This window comes from Nelumbo lutea, chromosome 1 (assembly GCF_056320005.1).
Source record: "Nelumbo lutea isolate HS-2025 chromosome 1, American lotus-T2T, whole genome shotgun sequence".
In the NCBI taxonomy this organism is placed as follows: domain Eukaryota; kingdom Viridiplantae; phylum Streptophyta; class Magnoliopsida; order Proteales; family Nelumbonaceae; genus Nelumbo; species Nelumbo lutea.
In genome coordinates, this window is record NC_142684.1 from 5,508,416 (window position 1) to 5,527,318 (window position 18,903).

The window sequence follows — 18,903 nt, forward strand, 5'->3', positions numbered from 1 at the left end:
ATAAAATAAACCACGAATATAAAAAAAAAAAATTGTTTATTAATAAAATGAACTAAAAATGGATTTGATAAACAAAAAGATGAATTTTAATTACTTGTATGAAACGAAAATCCATTCTTTTTAATAAAAATACAACATTCACACCAATTTTACTAATACACACGATGTAAATCTTAACTTGCATGAACATATAAATTGGATCAGATATGGATGGATCCATATTCAATAATTTCAGTCCAATCATAAAAAAGGATTTAATTAAGATCACCCTTAACTCGATCAAATTCAAATTCGGACAAATGGATATCATTTTGAAGCCCTAAGTTTAGATATTTCTGGGCGGGTGGATAGGATGAGGCGTGTTCGTCCTATGGGCAGGTCCTGTAAACACTCTGCCTGCTCTACCATGCATGGATTGAGAGCAGGTAGGGGCAGCCTCTTTCTGCTGGTGCTTTTTACATTTTACTAAAATCCCTCAGCAATAAGTTCTACTTAATGCCCAAATCAGATGGTAAAGTAAATATTTTTAGTGTCTTACTCGGTGGTCTCAAATTTTAACGTTGAACAGGGCAGGTGCCAAGCAATGGCGATTCGAAACGCAACTCAGGGTCTTCAGTACTGCCACGCGATGACACTGATTGTGTTGACCACAGAGTGCTTAATGTTGTGAATGTTTTTTTGGCATTCCTGGGCATAGCCCATCCAAGAAATTGCGCATGTAAATTGTAGTCGTCCTGGTAGGATGATCAATTTTCTATTTTTAGGGAGGTCATACTTCAGGTTTTCCCTATCCTTATGACCCAGGAATGACAGAATACCAAAGCTGCAAATTATAATCGTACAAGCAAACATTCAGCATAGGACCGAAGCATGGGGATGGAACAATGCATCCTCCTCCTTTGGATGATTCTTATTATCAGAAGTTTGTTTTCAATGGTACTTGCAACTAGATAGGCCCACTTGGGATATTTTGGTTGTCCAAAGATTCTATGATGTCCAAATTGTGCATTTGGGACCATTGAGTACATAGTTATGCACACAGGACACAATAATGTCTAATTGCCAGTCGAAAGAAATGGCTGTTTCATATACTCCTTAATTATTGAAACCTTGTCAGTTCTAATTGTGAAGAAGCCGATTCAAAGGATACAAGCAACTCAACAGCCAGGGTTCAATTTTTTGGAAGACATGATTTTCTATTGTAAGATTTATCAGACAATGGTCAGAAAACATCTTTCAACCTCGAATCCACACCACATCAAATCAAGAAGTCTCAATCAGGAGCTTTATATGTCCATTGAAATCCATGGAACTACCACCAATGCACTGAAGGCAACAAGCTACACTCATCCATCTACAATACAAGAAAATATGTATGGAACTAATAAGAATTCAGTAGAGAGATGGCTGCAAGGCATTATGACATAAAAAAAAAAAGATGGCATTAACAACTGCCATTTTGCTTAAGATATATGTGAAAATTTTTGTTGCAATGTAAAAGGAAATTAAAAGTGATAATTGCAAGTCTCCAACCTCAATTTCCAACGAGAAGTCATCACAGCCCTAAACAAACAAAAGTCCATATAACAAAGTAAGAACAATGAAGTTGAGTTTTATACTTTTATTTGGCAAGAGTTGTTCATCCTGCCAACAAGCATGTGTGCAAGCTAAGTTATGTGAATTTGTGAAAAGGGAGATGCTCTAGAGAACCAAATATACAGCTCAAGTGTTATAAGGGTAAAAAAATAAACGACTGAACAAGCTGCCAAGTGTCAGTCCTTGAGCATAAAATCATGGCACTAGTCAACCTAGTAAGTTATGACATAAGAACACAATTGATCTGCTCTTCCTAGCAGTTCTCTAAGACAAAAATGCAAAGTATTGTTAGATAAGTTTATTCTAAATAAAAACGACAAGACTTGTATCAGAGTTCTCCCATGCCAGAAAAACTAAATGTCTGATGTTCTTCCACTGTATTGGCTTTTGGCCATCTGATCTTTTAGACAAGACCCATCGAATGCAGGTGATACCCTGCTTGCCTACCATGTGTCTATGTATGGCAATACCTGAGACCTTACCCCAGACAATACATCCAATTTACACAAAATCACCACTAGCTAAACATTTCCCAATGTGCACATCTTACTTTACCAATGGAGACAGTATCTCACAATCAGCAAATAATATGCATAAGATCAAAGAAACCCTTTGAATGGAATGAATAATTAGAAATATTTTGGTTCAATTTGATTCCATTATTGCACAAAAAATAGACAAACCCAATGAACCTTTATAACAGTAATTACAAAAGGCAATTATCCAATGGCAATCCCAGCTATCTAGAGGGGGGGAGGGGTAGACTGGTTACAGTCACCAAGCTTTGCCTTTTTTTTTTCTGCACAAAGTGGTTGCTCTCAGACTCAAACCTGTTTTAGCTTTTTAAACAAAATCAATGACCATAGAAATTTCATCACCATTATACTAATCATTGTCATTAGAGAAATATCCAGTTACAGAACCATCTAGTGACGATAGAAAGACAGAAGGCCATTTACATGTAATCTCTTATAGCCTATAGGTGCCAGGATAACTGCAGGGGAGGGGAAGAGAAAACACAAGCATCAAACTTAACTAGTAAAAGGAATACCATCAAAACAGGTATTTGTCATTTAAGTAGAATGATCAAAAGAAAAGACATCATTTGCAGGTCATTTAATGCTTGTAATTTATCAGTCATCACTGTCTTAGAATGCAGGGAATTTGCACATAAAACTTTGCCCAGGCCGATGGACAATCATCATACGTCATCTTTGCAAGCTGATTGAATGACACAAGAAAAAGAATGCTCCTTTAGCAACCATTAATTAACAAGGCTACAGGGATAAAGTGAAGCAACTTGATATCAAATTGAATATCGTGTCTTTCAGTTTAATGTCTGCTGGCCACATACTAGCAATCAGAGCATCAAAAGAATGCAGGCATCAAATTTCTCTGGTAGGAGAAGTAAAAATACAAACTTGTCCAAGTTTAGACTCAGAAATACAAGTTAGGTGCTTGCAGCTCAATCATTAATTCTAATTTATCAGCCTTCATTGTCTTAGTATGCATAAAACTTTTTCTGGAATCCACTGGAAGTTCATCACACGTCATCATTGCAGGCTGATTAAATACACATAATCAGTATGCTATATCATTCATCTTGACACCAACATTAACAAAATATAGCCAGTTCAAGCAAAATAAGAATGTTCAGATTACACCATTGCACCTGATCTATCTAGGTTCCATACCAAGCAGAAAAGCAATTGAAGAATTTTGGCAGAACATCGCTGAAAACTGTTTACCAAAAAACTAAAAAAGAACATTTGCTGAAAACCAATAAAACCTCAAGTGTTAAGATTAAAAACAAACATAGAGCTACAACCAATTTAACTCATAAAGATAAAAGAAGAAGGGGGGGGGGGGGGGGGGGGAGCCCTTTCATATCTTATACTGCAATTACCGGTCATCCTGAAGAAGACAAGTTTGCCTCCCCACCCGCCTACACCCTACCTTAAAATTTGCCCTTCTCCAACTCCCCTAAATCCTCCTTTGAGAAAGTACTTGCTTCTTTTAAATTCCATTTATGTTCAGTCCCTATAAGAAATCACATGGATCCCTCCCAAGAAAGTGTACCTAACCTTCTTACCAACAAAATGTGTTCAATAAATTCTTCCAGAACTGTTACAAATGGTTCTTCCACTGAAGTGATTGAGAATGATTCTCATAAGCCAGATGCCTCTGATTCAGTCCCTTCTGAAATGCATCAAACCTATCATTTTTTAAAGGTAAATAAGAAAAAATTTATTAAAATAAAAACGGGTACAAACCGTTTGGATGTCAAGATGACACCCCATTACAAGCAAGCATCCATAAACACCCCAATACAAGCAATTGAGCAAACAACAAAAAGCATTTCAGACAAGACTGAACGGGTGCACATTACAAGCTTGAATCTCAAGAATGTCCCAAACATTATCTGTAAAATCTGAATAGTTGAAATGCTCAAACTCTTGAAGGGGTAGAACCCAATTAGTAGTAAGTTTGCTGACTGAAGCCACAAGCACTTCAGTGTTTCTTTCTTTTCCTTCAAATAGCCTCTTGATCCTCTCCCCCCAGACACCGGCACACTGTAATGGGGATTTAGCTCCAAATAATTTTTGCTCTCTTGCTTCCTCTGAACTTTGGCCAACCTGAGAAGATTTCAGCTGCTGAGGAAGGTAGAAAGATGGGTACCCCAAACAGGAAGAAATAAAATCACCAAATAAACTTTGCTAGTTGACAAGAGACAAACAGGTGGAAAGCAGTTTCCTCTTCAGATTTGCACAGGTAACAATAGCTGGCCAGATTAAAACCTCTGCTTTTCAGGTGATCCATTGTGAGAACACTGTCCAGAGCAGCCAGCCAAGCAAATGCTTCTACTCTGAGAGGAACTGGGTTTCCCCAAATACCACCAAGCTGGTCAGTAGATACATCGTCCTTGATGAGAGCCATGTAGAAAGACTTCACTGTGAACTTCCCATTTCTGCACTCTTTCTACTACAGTCCATCTTCAGAAGTTATAGAGATATTGGACTTTTCTAGCTTGTCCAATAGAAGGATGCATTCCTCCACCTCTTGATAAAAAAGTGACCTTCCAAATCTAGGACTCCAAATCACCTTGTCATCTCTGACTTCATAGCATTGGGCTACTGAGATCTGATGATCAGCCAATCTGTACAATCTTGGACAGATTTCACACAACTTCCCCAACCCACTCCAATCATCCTCCCAAAACCTCACTCTAGAACCAGCACCTACTTAAACTTACCAAGTCTCTGAAATCCTGATTAAAGTTCATTATGCCCTTCCAAACACTCACCCCATAGGAAGTTGATACTGCCCTCGGCTCCCACCCAAATCTGACCACCCCATACTTCCCTACCACCACCCTTCTCCATAAAGACTCCATTTCTTTTTCTAACCCGAACCTCCATAACCATTTCCCCATGAGTGCTTTGTTAAAAGTCCTTATTCTTCTGAAGTCTGAACCCCAAGCCCCCTAGTGCTTTCCGCCTGCACACCTTCTCCCACTTAACTAGATGAAATTTTCTTGATCCCTTTGGCCCTTCCCAAAGAAAATCCCTTTGAATTTTTTCTATCTTGTTGGCAACAATAGTTGGTATTTTTAGCAGTGAAGGGCAGCGAGTGGGCAGACTTGAGAGCACACTTTTAACGAGGGTGATTCAGCCCCCAAAAGAGAAACAGCTTGCTTTCCATCTCTCCAGCCTCATCTCCACCCTCTCTATTAGAGGTTTCCATGTACTTGCTGACCTCTATTTGGCCCCAACTGGGAGGCCTAAGTAGGAGAAGGGGAGCTCCCCTATCCTACAATCCAGGGCTGCTGCAAATAGAGACATCTCTTCCTCACTAATCTCTCCAACTCTATATAGAGTGTTCTCCAAATTCACCCTCATACCTGATATCAGCTCAAAATTGGCTAGTATTTCTCTTAAATTCAGACTTGATCCTCCTTCGCATTTAGCAAAATGAGAGTGTAATAATGCAAATTGTAAATGGAAAATGCTTGGCCCCTCTGACCCGACACTAAAACCTTCTAACCAACCCTGCTGAACTCCCCCCCCTTAGCGACAGATTTAGAACTTCCATTACCAACGCAAACAGAAAAGGGGATAGAGGACCCCCTTGTCTCAGCCCCCTAGAGGTTTGAAAGAACTCTTAGGATTCAGGATACCCCATTAAGGATCACTGAAAGCGATACAGAAGAGATGCACCCAAATATCCAACCCCTCCATTTCTCTCCAAATCACATCAGCCTTTGAATTTCTTCCAAGAATCCCCACTCCACATGATCATAAGCCTTCTCCATGTCTAATTTGCACACTAGACCGGGTCTTCCACTTCTCAATCTTGAGTCTATGCACTCACTTGCCACCATCACCCCATCTAGAATCTGTATTCTTTCCACAAAGGCCATTTGAGTTTCCCCTACTACTTCATGGAGCACTTTTCTCAGCCTATTTGAAAACACTTTGGCCAAGAGTTTATAAGTGCTGCAAATTAAGCTCATTGGCCTAAAGTCCTTTATGACACAGCCCCAGGTTTCTTCTGTATTAGTGTAATGAAGGTTGCGTTGGCTTTCCTTTCTACCAATTTGATCTCACAGAACTCCTTACTCATCTGCAGAAAGCCATCCTCCAAAAAGTGCCAGTGAAATTAAAATTGAAACTAGTGGGACCTGGAGCGTTGTCTCCATTTATTTTCTTTAAGGCCTCCCTTACTTCTGCCTCTATCTCCTTCTCTAACCATCCAGCTGCTGTCTCACTCAAAACTTTTGATTCAACCTCTCCCTAAGATATCCAACACCACTGCCTACCTGAATAGAACTTTTTGTAAAAGTCCACAGATAGTCTTTGAATATTTTCCCAATCCTCAGCCACTTCCTCCCCTACCTACCTCTACCCTTGTAATTAAATTTATTCTCCAACACCTCTTTCTTTCTACTTTCCTCATTCCCTAACTCTCCCTGCCTTCTTTCTTACAACTCCTCTCTGAGCAGCTGTAACTTCCTCATCACCCTTAACCCAGCTGATCCCTCTACCTGAAAAGCTATCCACTTCTCTTCTACCCAAGCCACAAAGTTATGTTGAAGAAGCCAAACGTTCTCAAATCTGAAGGGTTTTGGACCTCAGACTTCTGCAAATTCTCTTAAAATAATGGGTTTGTGGTCCAATAGGAAAATCTGAAGTGGTTCTTCAACCAGAACTCCCAGCTGATCAACCCATTCTTTAGAAAGCAAAAGCCTGTCCAGCTGTCTAAGGATAGCTGGATATTGGCTGTTCGACCAGGTGAATTTCCCCCCATTCAGGGGGAGATCCAGCAGCTTGTGCTCATTGATGAAAGCCTCAGATCTCCTCATCCCCACACTGACTCTCCTTTCTCCTCCCCCTTTCATCTCACTCCTGACAACGTTGAAATCCCCTCCCAAACACCATGGTCCCTCCCAAAACTGCCCTACCCACCTTAGATCCTCCCAAAAAACCACCCTCTCCTCCTCCAAATTTGGCCCATATATGTATGTTCGTCATCCCCATTAATCTCATGCAAGCACACTGAAACGGAATGATTTCCAGTCCACTCCCCTACTTTCCTGAAAACCCCTGGATTCCACAAGATAACCAAACCTCCTGCCAAACCCACCACATTCAACTCCAACCACTCCCCTCCATCCCTTCCCCACATCTCATTCATCAAAGTCATATCAAATGATTCCAGTTTTGTTTCCTGCAGAAGAATTATATCAAGCTTCTGCCTTCTTATTAAGTTGCTGACCAGAAGCCTCCTATTTCTCTCACTTAGCCCTCCTAATATTCCAACTCAACAGTTTCATCCTTGCCCCTCTTAACTTACTTCACCTCAAAACATTGCAATCAGTCTTCTACTGTGACTTGGTCCTCCTCCCCCCATCCTCACTCCATCTTTTTCTTTTTTGCTTTCTTCTCTTTTTTTCTCTCCCTTCTTTTTTATTTTTTATTTTTCAAATTGGTTGAAGGCAACTTTGGCAAAATCTCCTTCTCCCCAGAAAAATAACCCAAGAAATTTCCTATTGTAACTTCTCTTTCGACTATTTTACTCAGCTCCAAATTCCTTTTTTTGATTGCTACATCGCTTCCTTTCCCCGACTCCCCTTCTGCTACTTGTTCGCCATCGCTTCCGACCTATCATGAACATGCTTCTTTGTATCAACAGGAATCTTCCACTTTCTACTATAATCATCACTAATTAATTACCCATTTACTCATATTATTCTTCAACTTATCTCATAGAGAGCCTCAATAATATGATTTGCCCCTAGAGAGTATTTAAAGGGCATGCCTAGGATCATAGGCAAAGCTCATTTTGTGGGGTGCACCTCACATGGTTTGTTGGTATTTCTTGATGAATTAACCTTGAATTTGATGTTGAGTGGGTAATAGACTATAGTGTAGGTTGTACCCATGCTGTTTATGGTAACAGTTTAGCCTATGTAGGACTTGCATGTATAAATCTATGTACTTAGTGTTAATATCATGTTGTAACCATAGGATCCACGAAGGCGATTGAGAACAAGAACGAAGGCGACTGAGAGGCAACGGTAGGATCGAAGGCATCTGCGACGATGGTTTTGCCAATGGGAAAGGAAGGCGAGGGTAGATCCGAAGAGGGGTCTAGATAGGTGGGGGCAAGGCAGCGACTGAGAGAAGGTGGTAGAAATGAAGTTGTCCAGCTTTTTACTATTTGAGATCGAAGGCATAAGAGGTGTTGGTAGATTCGAAGGCATCTACGACGATGGTAGTTGCCGATGGGGAAGGAAGGTGAGGGGAGAAACAAAGAGAGGTTTGAGTAGGTGGTGGCGAGGTGGCAAGGGTAGGAGAGAGAAGAGGTTAGGGCTTGCAAGTTCACCGTGCGAGAAGAAGGTGTGTTGAAGAAACTTTTCGTCGCTTCTGAGTGTGAATCTCAGTCTTCTTCTCACTGAGGTTCACACTTCTCCATGGCAATGATAATGATGTTCACTGCGGCGATGGCAGCTATCAGCGGCGAAACAAGGCAAGGATAGACGGTGGTGATGAGGGGAACTTTCAGACTGCACTTTGCGGCGAGGGCAGAGAGTGGTATGCACAATGATACTGATAGTGGTGGTCAGATCGACATAAGGGGTTGCTGGTGAGGAAGGTAGGCGATGGTAGGTGGCGGCGAGAGTGGTGTTCTTCCTTGCATCCAATGAGTAACCTTGTGGAAGACAAGGTTCCTTATCAGCTTTGACATAAGATCTGAGCCATGGATCGAAGGGGTAAAGGCCTTAGTTCTAGAGATAGAGGAAAGGGATGGGGGTGGGAAACTGGTATAATAGAGGAAGGGAAGGTGCAAGATCGAGGGCTAACTTTTCTTATAGGAATGCGGCATCTGCAAGGGTTTGGCCAGAGTTTGGCTAGGCGAAGTTGCTTCATCACAATGGCAACCAGATTATTTCAACGGAGGCAAGAGGAGTGGAAGCTAGAAGTTCTTACAGGATTGTTTAGTAGGACAATTCAAATGGGGAGAAGATACATCAGAAGTAGAGACGTGGGCTAACATAGCTTGGTGAGGAGCTGGTGGAGTTAGGGTGAAAAAGTTGGTAGATGGACTCTTCATCTTAATTCTGCCGTCAAGAGAAGAAGCTGATTGGGTTCTCAACAATGGACCTTGGCGTATGGGAAGAAACCCCATGCTCATGGATTGGTGGGAAGCAAGTGCAAGTTGTTTCTATCTACAATCGGAGAAGGAAGAGGAGGGCACAGATTCTATCTGGATCAGGGTCTATGGTTTACCGCTACTTTTGTGGTGTCCAAATGTAATCCAATCCATCAGGGACCTACGTGGGGGATTCATAGCGATAGATGATGCGCCAGTAGAGTTGGCTACTTGCAAGTGGGTTCGTATGCAAGTTCGAGGTGGGAACCCCATCTCGAAGAAGGTGGAAATTGTGGTGGGTGAAGTCCTTTACACAATAAGAATCTGGCCGGAAATTTTGCCTTCGGCTAGAAGATGGAAACAAGATAATTCGGGAAAGGATATTCTGAAAAAAAGATGTTTCATATCACAAGGGCGATCATGGATCGGATATCTCTAGGGTGCTGGTTTTGGAAGATGAAGGAGAGACTGTATTGGCCATGCAGATAGTGGAGACAAATCCTTTCAATCCCGGCGAACCCCAAGGGTTTCAACGGGAACTAGTCCTAATCAGGAGAGTGGCGGTAATGAGAACAATCAATTCAACAATGGAAGGAAAGGCCATCCAGTCCTTTTGCATTTGAACAACCAGGGTGAAGAAGAGGGAACTAAGGTAGAGGAAAATTCTCAATTCTTAAAATATGGGGAAGGAGGGATAAATGTAAAGAAGTTGAACGAGTTGGTCAAATTATGTCTGGCAGAATTAAAGGTGGAGTTGTCAGGTCGACTGATGGTTGGTGAGGATTCAAGGATAAACAGAGAGGAGAAAAACCAGATAGAAGCGGAGATTGTGATGTAGGGATTCCATTCCTTTTCGGAAGGATTTGTGGTTGGGCAAACCGAAATGGAGAATAGGAGTGTGAGGGAGGATGGCAATGCTTCCTTTCCTCAGTGTCCAACCCTCCAAGTGTCTTTGATAACTCAAACTAATCGTCAAGATCTTGCACTTCCTAGGCTAAATGAGGAGATTATGGAAGTGACGTCGATTGCGATTGTGATAAACTCAAAAGACAAAGATAAGAGACCCATCCCACTATGTTCGGAAGTGATTGAAAGGGAGACCTCTGCCTCTATTGAAAGTTCAAGGATGGAGTCTTTGTCACCATCTTCCCCCTAGGTTACTTCGAAGCTCTTGGGGTTGGGTAAATTTCTTGGGATCTCTTTGGAAGGTATGGAATTGGAGACGGTAAAATATCTAGAAGAAGTAGAGCAACGGGTTCTGGTTGAAAGAGGCAAACTGGCGGCAAGGAAAAGAGGGGGTGCAGTCAAAAAGAAACAGAGAGTTGCTGAGGTTGACTTGGGGGCTGAATGATACAGCGAGAAGTAGTGGGTTTCTATTTTTGAATCTGTTTTTTATGGATTTAAAAATTGTCTTGGAATGTGAGGGGCCTAGGCTCGGGAAGAAGAAGATTGTTGGTGAGTGATGCAATTAAAAGATCGAAGTCACAAATTGTGCTAATGCAAGAAACTAAATTGGAAGTGGTGGAGGCAGAAGTAGTGAGGAGGTTGGGGGGGGGGGGCAAGTAAGATGGAGGGCAAAAGCAGCTAGGGATATTGCGGGGGGCTTATTGACTCTCTGGAATCCTCTGATTTCCCTTAAAGTTGGGCACTTTTCAATCTCAATAGTTCCGGAATCTGTGGATGGGAAGCAATTTCAGAGGGCTGCACACAAATTTCTGGGCAGAATTGGCTGATATGAGATGCTCTTTAGTGTGTCTGTGGGTAATAGGTGGTGATTTCAATGCTACTCTTTCTTCAGAGGAAAGGAATTCAAGAAATAGAAGATCCAGGGAAATGAGTTTGTTTGCTGAATTTATTAATAATTTTGAGCTGCTGAATCTTCCTTTAATAGGAGCTCAATTTGCCTGGACAAATAATCAAGAAACTCCCTCACTGGTTAGGCTGGACAGATTTCTTGTCTCTTCAAATTGGGAGGAAATTTACCCAGATTTTAAACAGCTGGCCCTCCCTAGACCAGTTTCAGATCACACTCCAATTCAGCTTGTTTGTGGGAATAGGGAAAAAAGGTAAAGACTCCTTTCAAATTTGAGAACTCTTGGTTCAAAGAAGTTGGTTTTTTATCTATGCTGGAATCAGTGTGGCAAGATTTCCGGGTGGAGGGTACTAGCTCATTTGTCCTTGCAAAGAAGTTGGGAGCAATTAAGGATAAGGTTAAGAACTGGAAGGCAGAAAAAGGTGCAGATTTTGAAGTGGAGAAAACTAATTAGTTGAAAATAATTTCAGATATTGATAAGGAAGAAGAGGGAGGTCCAATTTCGGAAGAATTTAGATTGAGGAGAATTCAGGCCAAGACTAGATTTGATAATTTGATAAGGTGACAGTGAAAGAAGAGATTAAATGGAGACAGAGATAACCTGGCTAAGGCTAGGTGATAGAAATTCCCATTTCTTTCACAAAATGGCCAATGCCCGTATGAGAATGTCTTCAATCAGAAAGCTGGAATGGGAGGATAAAGTAGGGGATTCAGTAGATGAAATCAAGTCAGTAGCTACAGCTTTCTACAAAAATCTATATAAAGAAAAATGGGACAAGAAGCCTTTTCCTCTAGATTTACCCTTCAAGAAGCTGAGTTCAGAGCAGAAGATGTTCCTTGAGAGACCTTTTTCAGAAGAAGAAATCAAATCAGCAATCTGGAATCTAGATGGGGACAAATCTCCTAGGCTGGATGGCTTGTCTAATTTGTTTTATATTAAATGTTGGGATTTCATCAAGTCTGATCTGCGAAAGGTGTTCCAAGATTTTCACAGAAATGCTTCTTTACACAGATGTTTTACTTCATTTCCTTAATCCCCAAAGTGGGTGGGGCCACAAATATCAGGTACTTTAGGCCCATCAGCCTTCTAAATAGCTTCTACAAGATTCTTGGAAAGGTGCAGTGAGAATGAAGCAGGTGCTAAGTAGTGTTATTTCTAATAATCAGTTTGCTTTTCTGGTGGGGAGGCAAATGCTGGATTCTGTTTTGATTCCAAATGAGCTTATTGACTCAAGATTAAGGGAGGGTTCCCCGGGGCTGGTGATAAAGCTGGATATTGAAAAAGCATATGACCATGTTAATTGGAGGTGTCTGGATCAGGTTCTGGAGAAAACGAAATTTGGTCAGAAATGGAGAAATTGGATAAAATTGTGTTTCTTCTCCCAAATTCTCAGTGCTGATTAATGGGCAATCAGTAGGGTTTTTTGATAGTTCGAGGGGTCTTTGACAGGGGGACTCACTATCTCCGCTGCTCTTTATCTGTATTTCAGAAATCCTGACCCAGTTCTCATTAAAGGCAGCAGCAAATGGCTTGTGGGATGGTTTTGCAATTGCTCTGGAAGCGGAAAAGTTTAATCTATTGCAATTTGCTGATGACACTCTCTTGATCAGGCAGATGTCCTACTTGGTATTCTTTGTTGGTTTGAAGTTGTTTCAAGCCTAAAAGTTGATCTTCATAAAAGTAAGATTATCCCGGTGGGTCTTGTTCCTAATATGGATTCTTTTGCTAAAGTGATGGCTTGCCAGGTGGAGTACCTGCCAGGTAAATACCTTGGCCTTCCTCTAGGTGCCAAATGTTACTCTTCTGCTTTATGGGATCCAGTTATTGAGAGTGGGGAAAGAATTGGCATCCTGGAAGGCAAGATATTTGTCTATAGGAGGGAGAGTGGTCCTTGTCAAGTACCCTTGCCAACCTCCCTACCTACTTAATGTCCATGTTTCCTATGCCATCCAAAATTGCAAAGAAACTTGAGAAGATGCAGAGAGATTTTCTCTGGAGAGGGTGGGAAGAAGAGAAGAAGATGCACCTTGTGAATTGGGATCAAGTTTGTCTTCCTAAGGCAGAGGGTGGATTAGGTCTTAGAAGACTAAAGGTGATCAATGTGGCTTTATTGAGTAAATGGTGTTGGAGAACCTTAATTGCAACAAATTTTGGAGTGGATTGGGGTAATTGGAAAACTCAGGATCCATACACAACATGGGGTTGTTCGGTTTGGAAAGGGATTCTAAAATCTCTTCCTGTGATGTATGAGGGAGTGAGACTTGAAGTGGGAAGTGGAACTAGGCTGAAATTCTGGAAAGATCCCTGGTGCATGGACAGACCTTTAGCTGAGTCGTTTCCTTTTCTGTTTCAATGTGCAGTTAATCAAGAAATTTCAGTGGCAGAGTCCTATGTGATTTCTAACAACTCAGTGACCTGGAACCCTCAATTCCGAAGAGATTTATTTGATTGGGAAATAGAAGGTGTGATGCAACTTCTGCAGATTTTACAGGAGCAGATGATAAGCATTGCAGGTGAAGATGAATGGAGTTGGTCCTGGAGTAAGGATGGCTGTTTCTCAGTCAAATTCCTTACCTTGAAGCTTAGTAGTATGGGTAGCACTGAGTTCCCCTATCAGCAAGTATGGAAGTCTTGTGCTCCCTCGAAGTCTGTATTCCTTGTTTGGACTATGTTGCTGAACAAATGTCTCTCAAGACTCAACCTGGACAGAAGGGGCATTCAGCTCTCTTCTCTGATGTGTGGGTTGTGTGCCTTGTTGCCTGAGTCCACCGAACATTTGTGCTTGCATTGTTCTATCTCCTCAAAAGTCTGGTACCATTTCAAGAGTGGCTGGTCTTAATTGGGTTATGCCAAAGTCAATGAAAGATCTGCTGTTTTGATGGAATCTACAAGGTTTGAAGAAAAAAGGTAGTTTAATCTGGAGAACTATTCCCGCGGCAGTGATGTGGGCAGTTTGGTCTGAAAGGAATAGAATAATCTTCAGCAACAAAGCTAAGAGCACGGAGGAGATAGTACAGCAGGCGGTCAGCAAGCTGATTTCTTGGGTGGCTGTTACACCTGATTTTAAAGATCTAAATGTTCCTGAATTAGTTAAGACCACTTCAATTTGGGATCTGTAACTTGTCCTAAAGTCTGAGCAGCTACTTGTGGTTGGATTTTTTGTTGTAATGAGTTATTTGCTGATTTAATAAAATTATTACTTTACCTTTCAAAAAAAAATATCATGCTGTAACCATGTATTCTGGACCAATGGGCTACTCTTTAAAAGCTGAGTTACTACCAGCACTACACAAAATGAACTTGTCATGGATAGGGGGGTAGAGTTGGATGGTCATAAGTCTACTATAGGATCAATCATTAGGGCCTTCTTTTGGAGAGTTATCAATCCCAATTTTAGCAGATTTCTCAACAACAGAAAAGAGGATTAGCAACGTGAAATATTAAAGAGTTACAACAGTATTCAACTGGTCCATGTAAAGAAAGTCTTTTAACATTTAAAAGTTAGTTTTTAGGAGCCAGCCCTTGCAAGAGCTCAAAAACATCTATATCTATAAGAGAAGAAATGCACAAGGGTGTGGGTGAAGTGGTGAACTATTCTCAGGATAGTGGACTCTGAATGAGGTGGAACATATCTTGAGTTTGAATTCAGATGGAAAGGTTGATGGAGATTCAACATCCTCTAAGATTCCTAATCTTAGAAACCGAGCAAGCAGTGATAAAATATAAGTTGGTAAGGAGTTGAGGTAATGTGATTTAGACTTTAGAGAACAATAGTGAGAAGAAAAAGGAGCTGATAGTTTTGTTTTCCATGAAGAAACTGTTCAAAAGAAGATGGACTTTAGTTGGCCAATCAAGAAGAATGTACAAGTTGCTAAGAGTCTGGAACTGTTCTTTCTGGGTGGAGAAGAATATGCTAAAAGAGTTTACCAAATCAGAAAAATAGAGAGCACTCAAAAATCAGGATTAGCAATTGATGATGGATGTGATATATTTGAAACTGGTCATAACGATAAGCTGGATGAAGAGAGAAGTAAAACCAAATGATGACTTCCAGGGTAGTATTGGGACACTAATATTAGTAGAGCTTCTGCTTGGAGCAGTTGTCTATTTAAGCTTTTAGGGCTGGTCCATCTATTTGCTTTAAGTTGTTTGGCATTTGAAAGCTCCGGCTTGTATTTAGTTGTGGGTGTAATTTGATTTTAAAGACCTGCTTGAAGGTATAGTCTTTTCTTTTATTTTATTATTTTGGCATTTGTTTTTCAATTTCCAGTGCTGTCTGTGTTGGAATGTTAGAGGTGCTTGGGCCGGAAAGCCTCTATATGCTACTTGTATAACTTCTCTCTTTTTATTTAATAAATTTTACTTTGTTACCAAAAAGAACTTATTAAAGAAAAGAAGGAACAATTATAATCTTTAGTGATAAGAAAACACCATCAACAAACAAAAGCAAAACCCAACCATACCCACGCTATATGCCTATATCCCCCCCCAACCGTCACTTTCATACCTCCTCATCCAAATACCCCTGTAGCTTCTGTTAAAATCCCCTTTATATCTCTTATCAAACATGCCACGCCTTAGTTAACACATGTAATGGCTAACTGTAAAACAACAAGATCATGATGAAATATTGCAGTGCCCACAACTCGACTAAAACCCTTGAAATAAAATAAACAATAATAATGAATCAATGAAACTAAACACTCAATCAGTAATCTTTTCATTGCAGCGATATAAAACCATGAAACCAACAAAAAAAAAAAAAAACATTTAATAATATGAAGAAAATACCTTCAAGAAGCCAACCGTAACTCCTGCGAGAGACCGAGAGCATCGAAGTCAGCAATGCAGAAGCAGTTGCTGTGTGATAGGGCAACATTGACTCTATACAGCTGCTCATCTCAACAGAAGACCTTCACAACCAGAAAAATCACTGCATTGAAATTAATAAATAGCATTTCCATATAAATAGAGGCATTAAAAAAATGAATGACGAGTTGGTACGAACTGAACCTGAAGACACGGCGCGACAGAGGTTTCTGTGGCTTGGAGAGGCGAAAGGGAGAGCGAGCGGCTTTGGCCTCCGCTGTGAGTCTCGCCGCTGCATTACGGACGGACGTGGACCGGAGGATGGACCTGCCGCAAGTGACGGCGACTGAAGCCATGGAAGGAGAGACTACAGTCTACAGAGACGTGGAGAACAGGGAGATTGGTGTAGATTTGGGGAAGAGTGGAAGTCTGCAGGGGCTTTTAGGCTGAGGCACCTCACGGTAGGGTACCCGATACCCGTACCACAATGTGCTCAGGTGCAAAGTCGGGCGAGTTAAATCGGGTTAGAGTTCGGATATGTCAACGTAACCAGCAATTTGTTGTGGTCAACATAATAGGAATTGTCGGGTTGAAGTCAACCCTATGGCAAAGTTGTTGAACCACCAACCCTAATCTTAACCCTGTTACCGAACCATCTGGGTTGGCCGAATTAGTGGTCCAACTTGATGGACCAATCCGAACCCAAATCAATTTAACCCAAAATTTTACATAAGTTAAGTTAGACTTGGAGGGTGTTTCACAAGTCCTGGTCCTTCGGGCTTTCCAAAACTTGGAAGACCAAAATTTGGTCTCTCTGTTTGGCAACGAAAGATTGAAAGATTTATGCCCTAAAAAGTTCATAGAAGATTAAAATGGCCCAAAATCTAGTAGCTTATTATGTATCTAAAATCTTTCATTTAACAGCATAGTAGATCATGGTAGATTAAGATAGTTACCAAATGGTCTAAATCTTTAAATACAAGACCTTAAAAGTTCATATTATCTTTTGGCCATCTAGGCCGTCAGAAAATCTCCTTAAAATGACTTGTCAAACAGCATCCAATTGGATTTACTATCCTTAGGCCAAACACCTTGACCATAGTTGTCAAGGCGACTAGGCAAGGCTACGCAATCATGGGGCGCCTAGGTGATGGAATCTATAAATATCAAATCTATAGATTTTTATACTTCCTAAAGGATATAAACTATTTTATAAGTTATATTTGCTTACTAGCTACATATTACATTAGGCATAATTAATTCAGCATAGCATACAATCAAGTTTTAGACTTCAGATTTTCAAAATAAAGCATAATGCGAAACAACAAATTCAATATTGCAAATTTGCAATATTCATGTATTTCCTAAATGCAAAACAACAAATTCAAATTTGCAATGTTCAATATTGCAAATCAGCAAATATTGCAATATACACAAATAGAAATTAAAAAATCAGTCATACAATCAAAACAAAACTGATAAAAAAATAAAAGAGCACTAGAATAGTTCAGCCATGTAAAAAAATTAATGAAATAAAATAAAACTTAAATCATTTCAAATCTCAGATTTTAGATTCAGCATAGCATACAATCAAGTTTTAGTTCAGATTTTCAAAATAAAGCATTTCAAACATTTCAGATACAAACAAAAGAATGGACTCAACTTAAGGAGTCAAGGAGCAGACGACTGTTGGACTCATGGCCTCATGGGGTAGAAGAAGAAGAAGAAGAAGAAGAAGAAGAAGAAGATGACTGACTACTGAGATGAATATAGTTTCGCATCTGTTTTTTCGAAAAAAAAAAAGGAGGTTTGGCTGAGCCCCTGTTTTTTCAACTAAAATTTGAAACAGAAGAAGGGAGGACTGCCCCTAGCCTGGCAGATTGTTTTTTTTTCGAAAAAAAGGAAAAAAATGTTGAAGAAGAAGAAGAAGAAAAACTTACTTGTCGTTGCCGAAGCTGAGGTGCAATGGAGTTGGGCTAGGGCTGGGTTCAGTTCTCCTCCTTTTCCAATCGAACTTAACTTGTTTTAATATTAAAATGATACCATGTAGCATATGTATTTTAAAGGAATACAATAACCAATAAAATATCAAACCAATGGATTAAAAAAATAATTATATATATAGGTGCCCGCCTAAGTCTATGGGTGGGCGCCTAATATGTAAAACTTGGGGCGTTTGGGTGAGGCGATCATAAAAAAACCGCCTAGTCGCCTAGCCTTGACAACCATTGTTTTTAAAACCATACCGGATTGGATGGTCGAACCGGAAAAATCAGACCTAACCGGTTCCGTTTTCCTCCAAAACCATTGATTTTGGTCAGTAAACCGTTGAGCTGGTAAGTTAACCATTCGAACGGTTTTGACCGTTTTTCAATTTTTTAAAATTTTTAAAAAATTTTTATTTTTTTGTCAGAATGGGCCAGTCGTTTGAATCAAATAATCGGACCATTCGAACTAATAACCAGACCCCTGACCGGTTCGATCACCGATTCGTTTTTAAAAACTATGTTGACAACTATGGCGTTGACATAGGCCCAAAACCTTAGTCTTTTTTATTTATTTATTTGTTGGCTTGGACTTTAGCACAACTACACTTTATATATATATATATATATGAAAATATCATCAATCCATAGGCTTTTTTTCACCTTTTGACCGCCTCTTCTCCTGTATACTAAAATAAATTCTCAATCCTTTGGCTTAGCCGATGAAAGTCATGTAGTATAACTATTCATTAATCAAAATAAGCATAATACAAAGAGAGTTAACCGGTCTGGCACCTTATGCCACCAAAAACAAACATCCACAAACGATTTGGCTTGGCCTTTAGCATAACACAAAGAGAGTCAAAATGCCATTTGATCTCCAAGACAATTCCAAAGTTTGAGACTCGATTTTTCGTAGGACAACCCTTCTTGCATCTGAAAAAAAACACGCCAATTTCCACCCATAGTCCTTAGCAAAAGACAGAGCCTTCAAAATAATTCTCAATTCAGCATGTTCAGCATTATCTACTTGATCCAACGGACCA

General features: G+C 40.3%; 1 protein-coding gene across 4 annotated transcripts; it reads right to left on the bottom strand.

Moving 5' to 3' along the window:
* Positions 1-1,059: 1,059 nt before the first annotated feature.
* On the bottom strand, positions 1,060-17,894 carry LOC148873307 (protein NUCLEAR FUSION DEFECTIVE 6, mitochondrial-like). Of its 4 annotated transcripts, XM_088962980.1 has the most exons (5): positions 17,813-17,894; positions 16,077-16,246; positions 15,855-15,976; positions 1,534-1,563; positions 1,060-1,354 (listed from the first exon to the last, which is right to left on the bottom strand). In XM_088962980.1, the coding sequence occupies exons 2-4, from the start codon at positions 16,226-16,228 to the stop codon at positions 1,556-1,558; spliced, it is 282 nt and encodes a 93-aa protein (XP_088819106.1). In that variant the 5' UTR covers positions 16,229-16,246; positions 17,813-17,894; the 3' UTR covers positions 1,060-1,354; positions 1,534-1,555. The 4 variants fall into 4 exon arrangements, with proteins under 4 accessions (XP_088819106.1, XP_088819108.1, XP_088819105.1 ...); XM_088962982.1 differs by lacking the exon at positions 1,534-1,563; XM_088962979.1 differs by lacking the exon at positions 17,813-17,894 and having other exon boundaries at positions 16,077-17,751.
* Between the last annotated feature and the right edge of the window lie 1,009 nt (positions 17,895-18,903).

What these genes read in the sequence shown, in the direction of transcription:
- LOC148873307 (XM_088962982.1), bottom strand. Translation starts at nt 16,228, where the DNA reads ATGGCTTCAGTCGCCGTCACTTGCGGCAGGTCCATCCTCCGGTCCACG. An exon ending in CTGTCGCGCCGTGTCTTCAG is followed by an intron (nt 15,977 to 16,076) that starts GTTCAGTTCGTA and finishes CTGGTTGTGAAG; the next exon opens with GTCTTCTGTTGAGATGAGCA.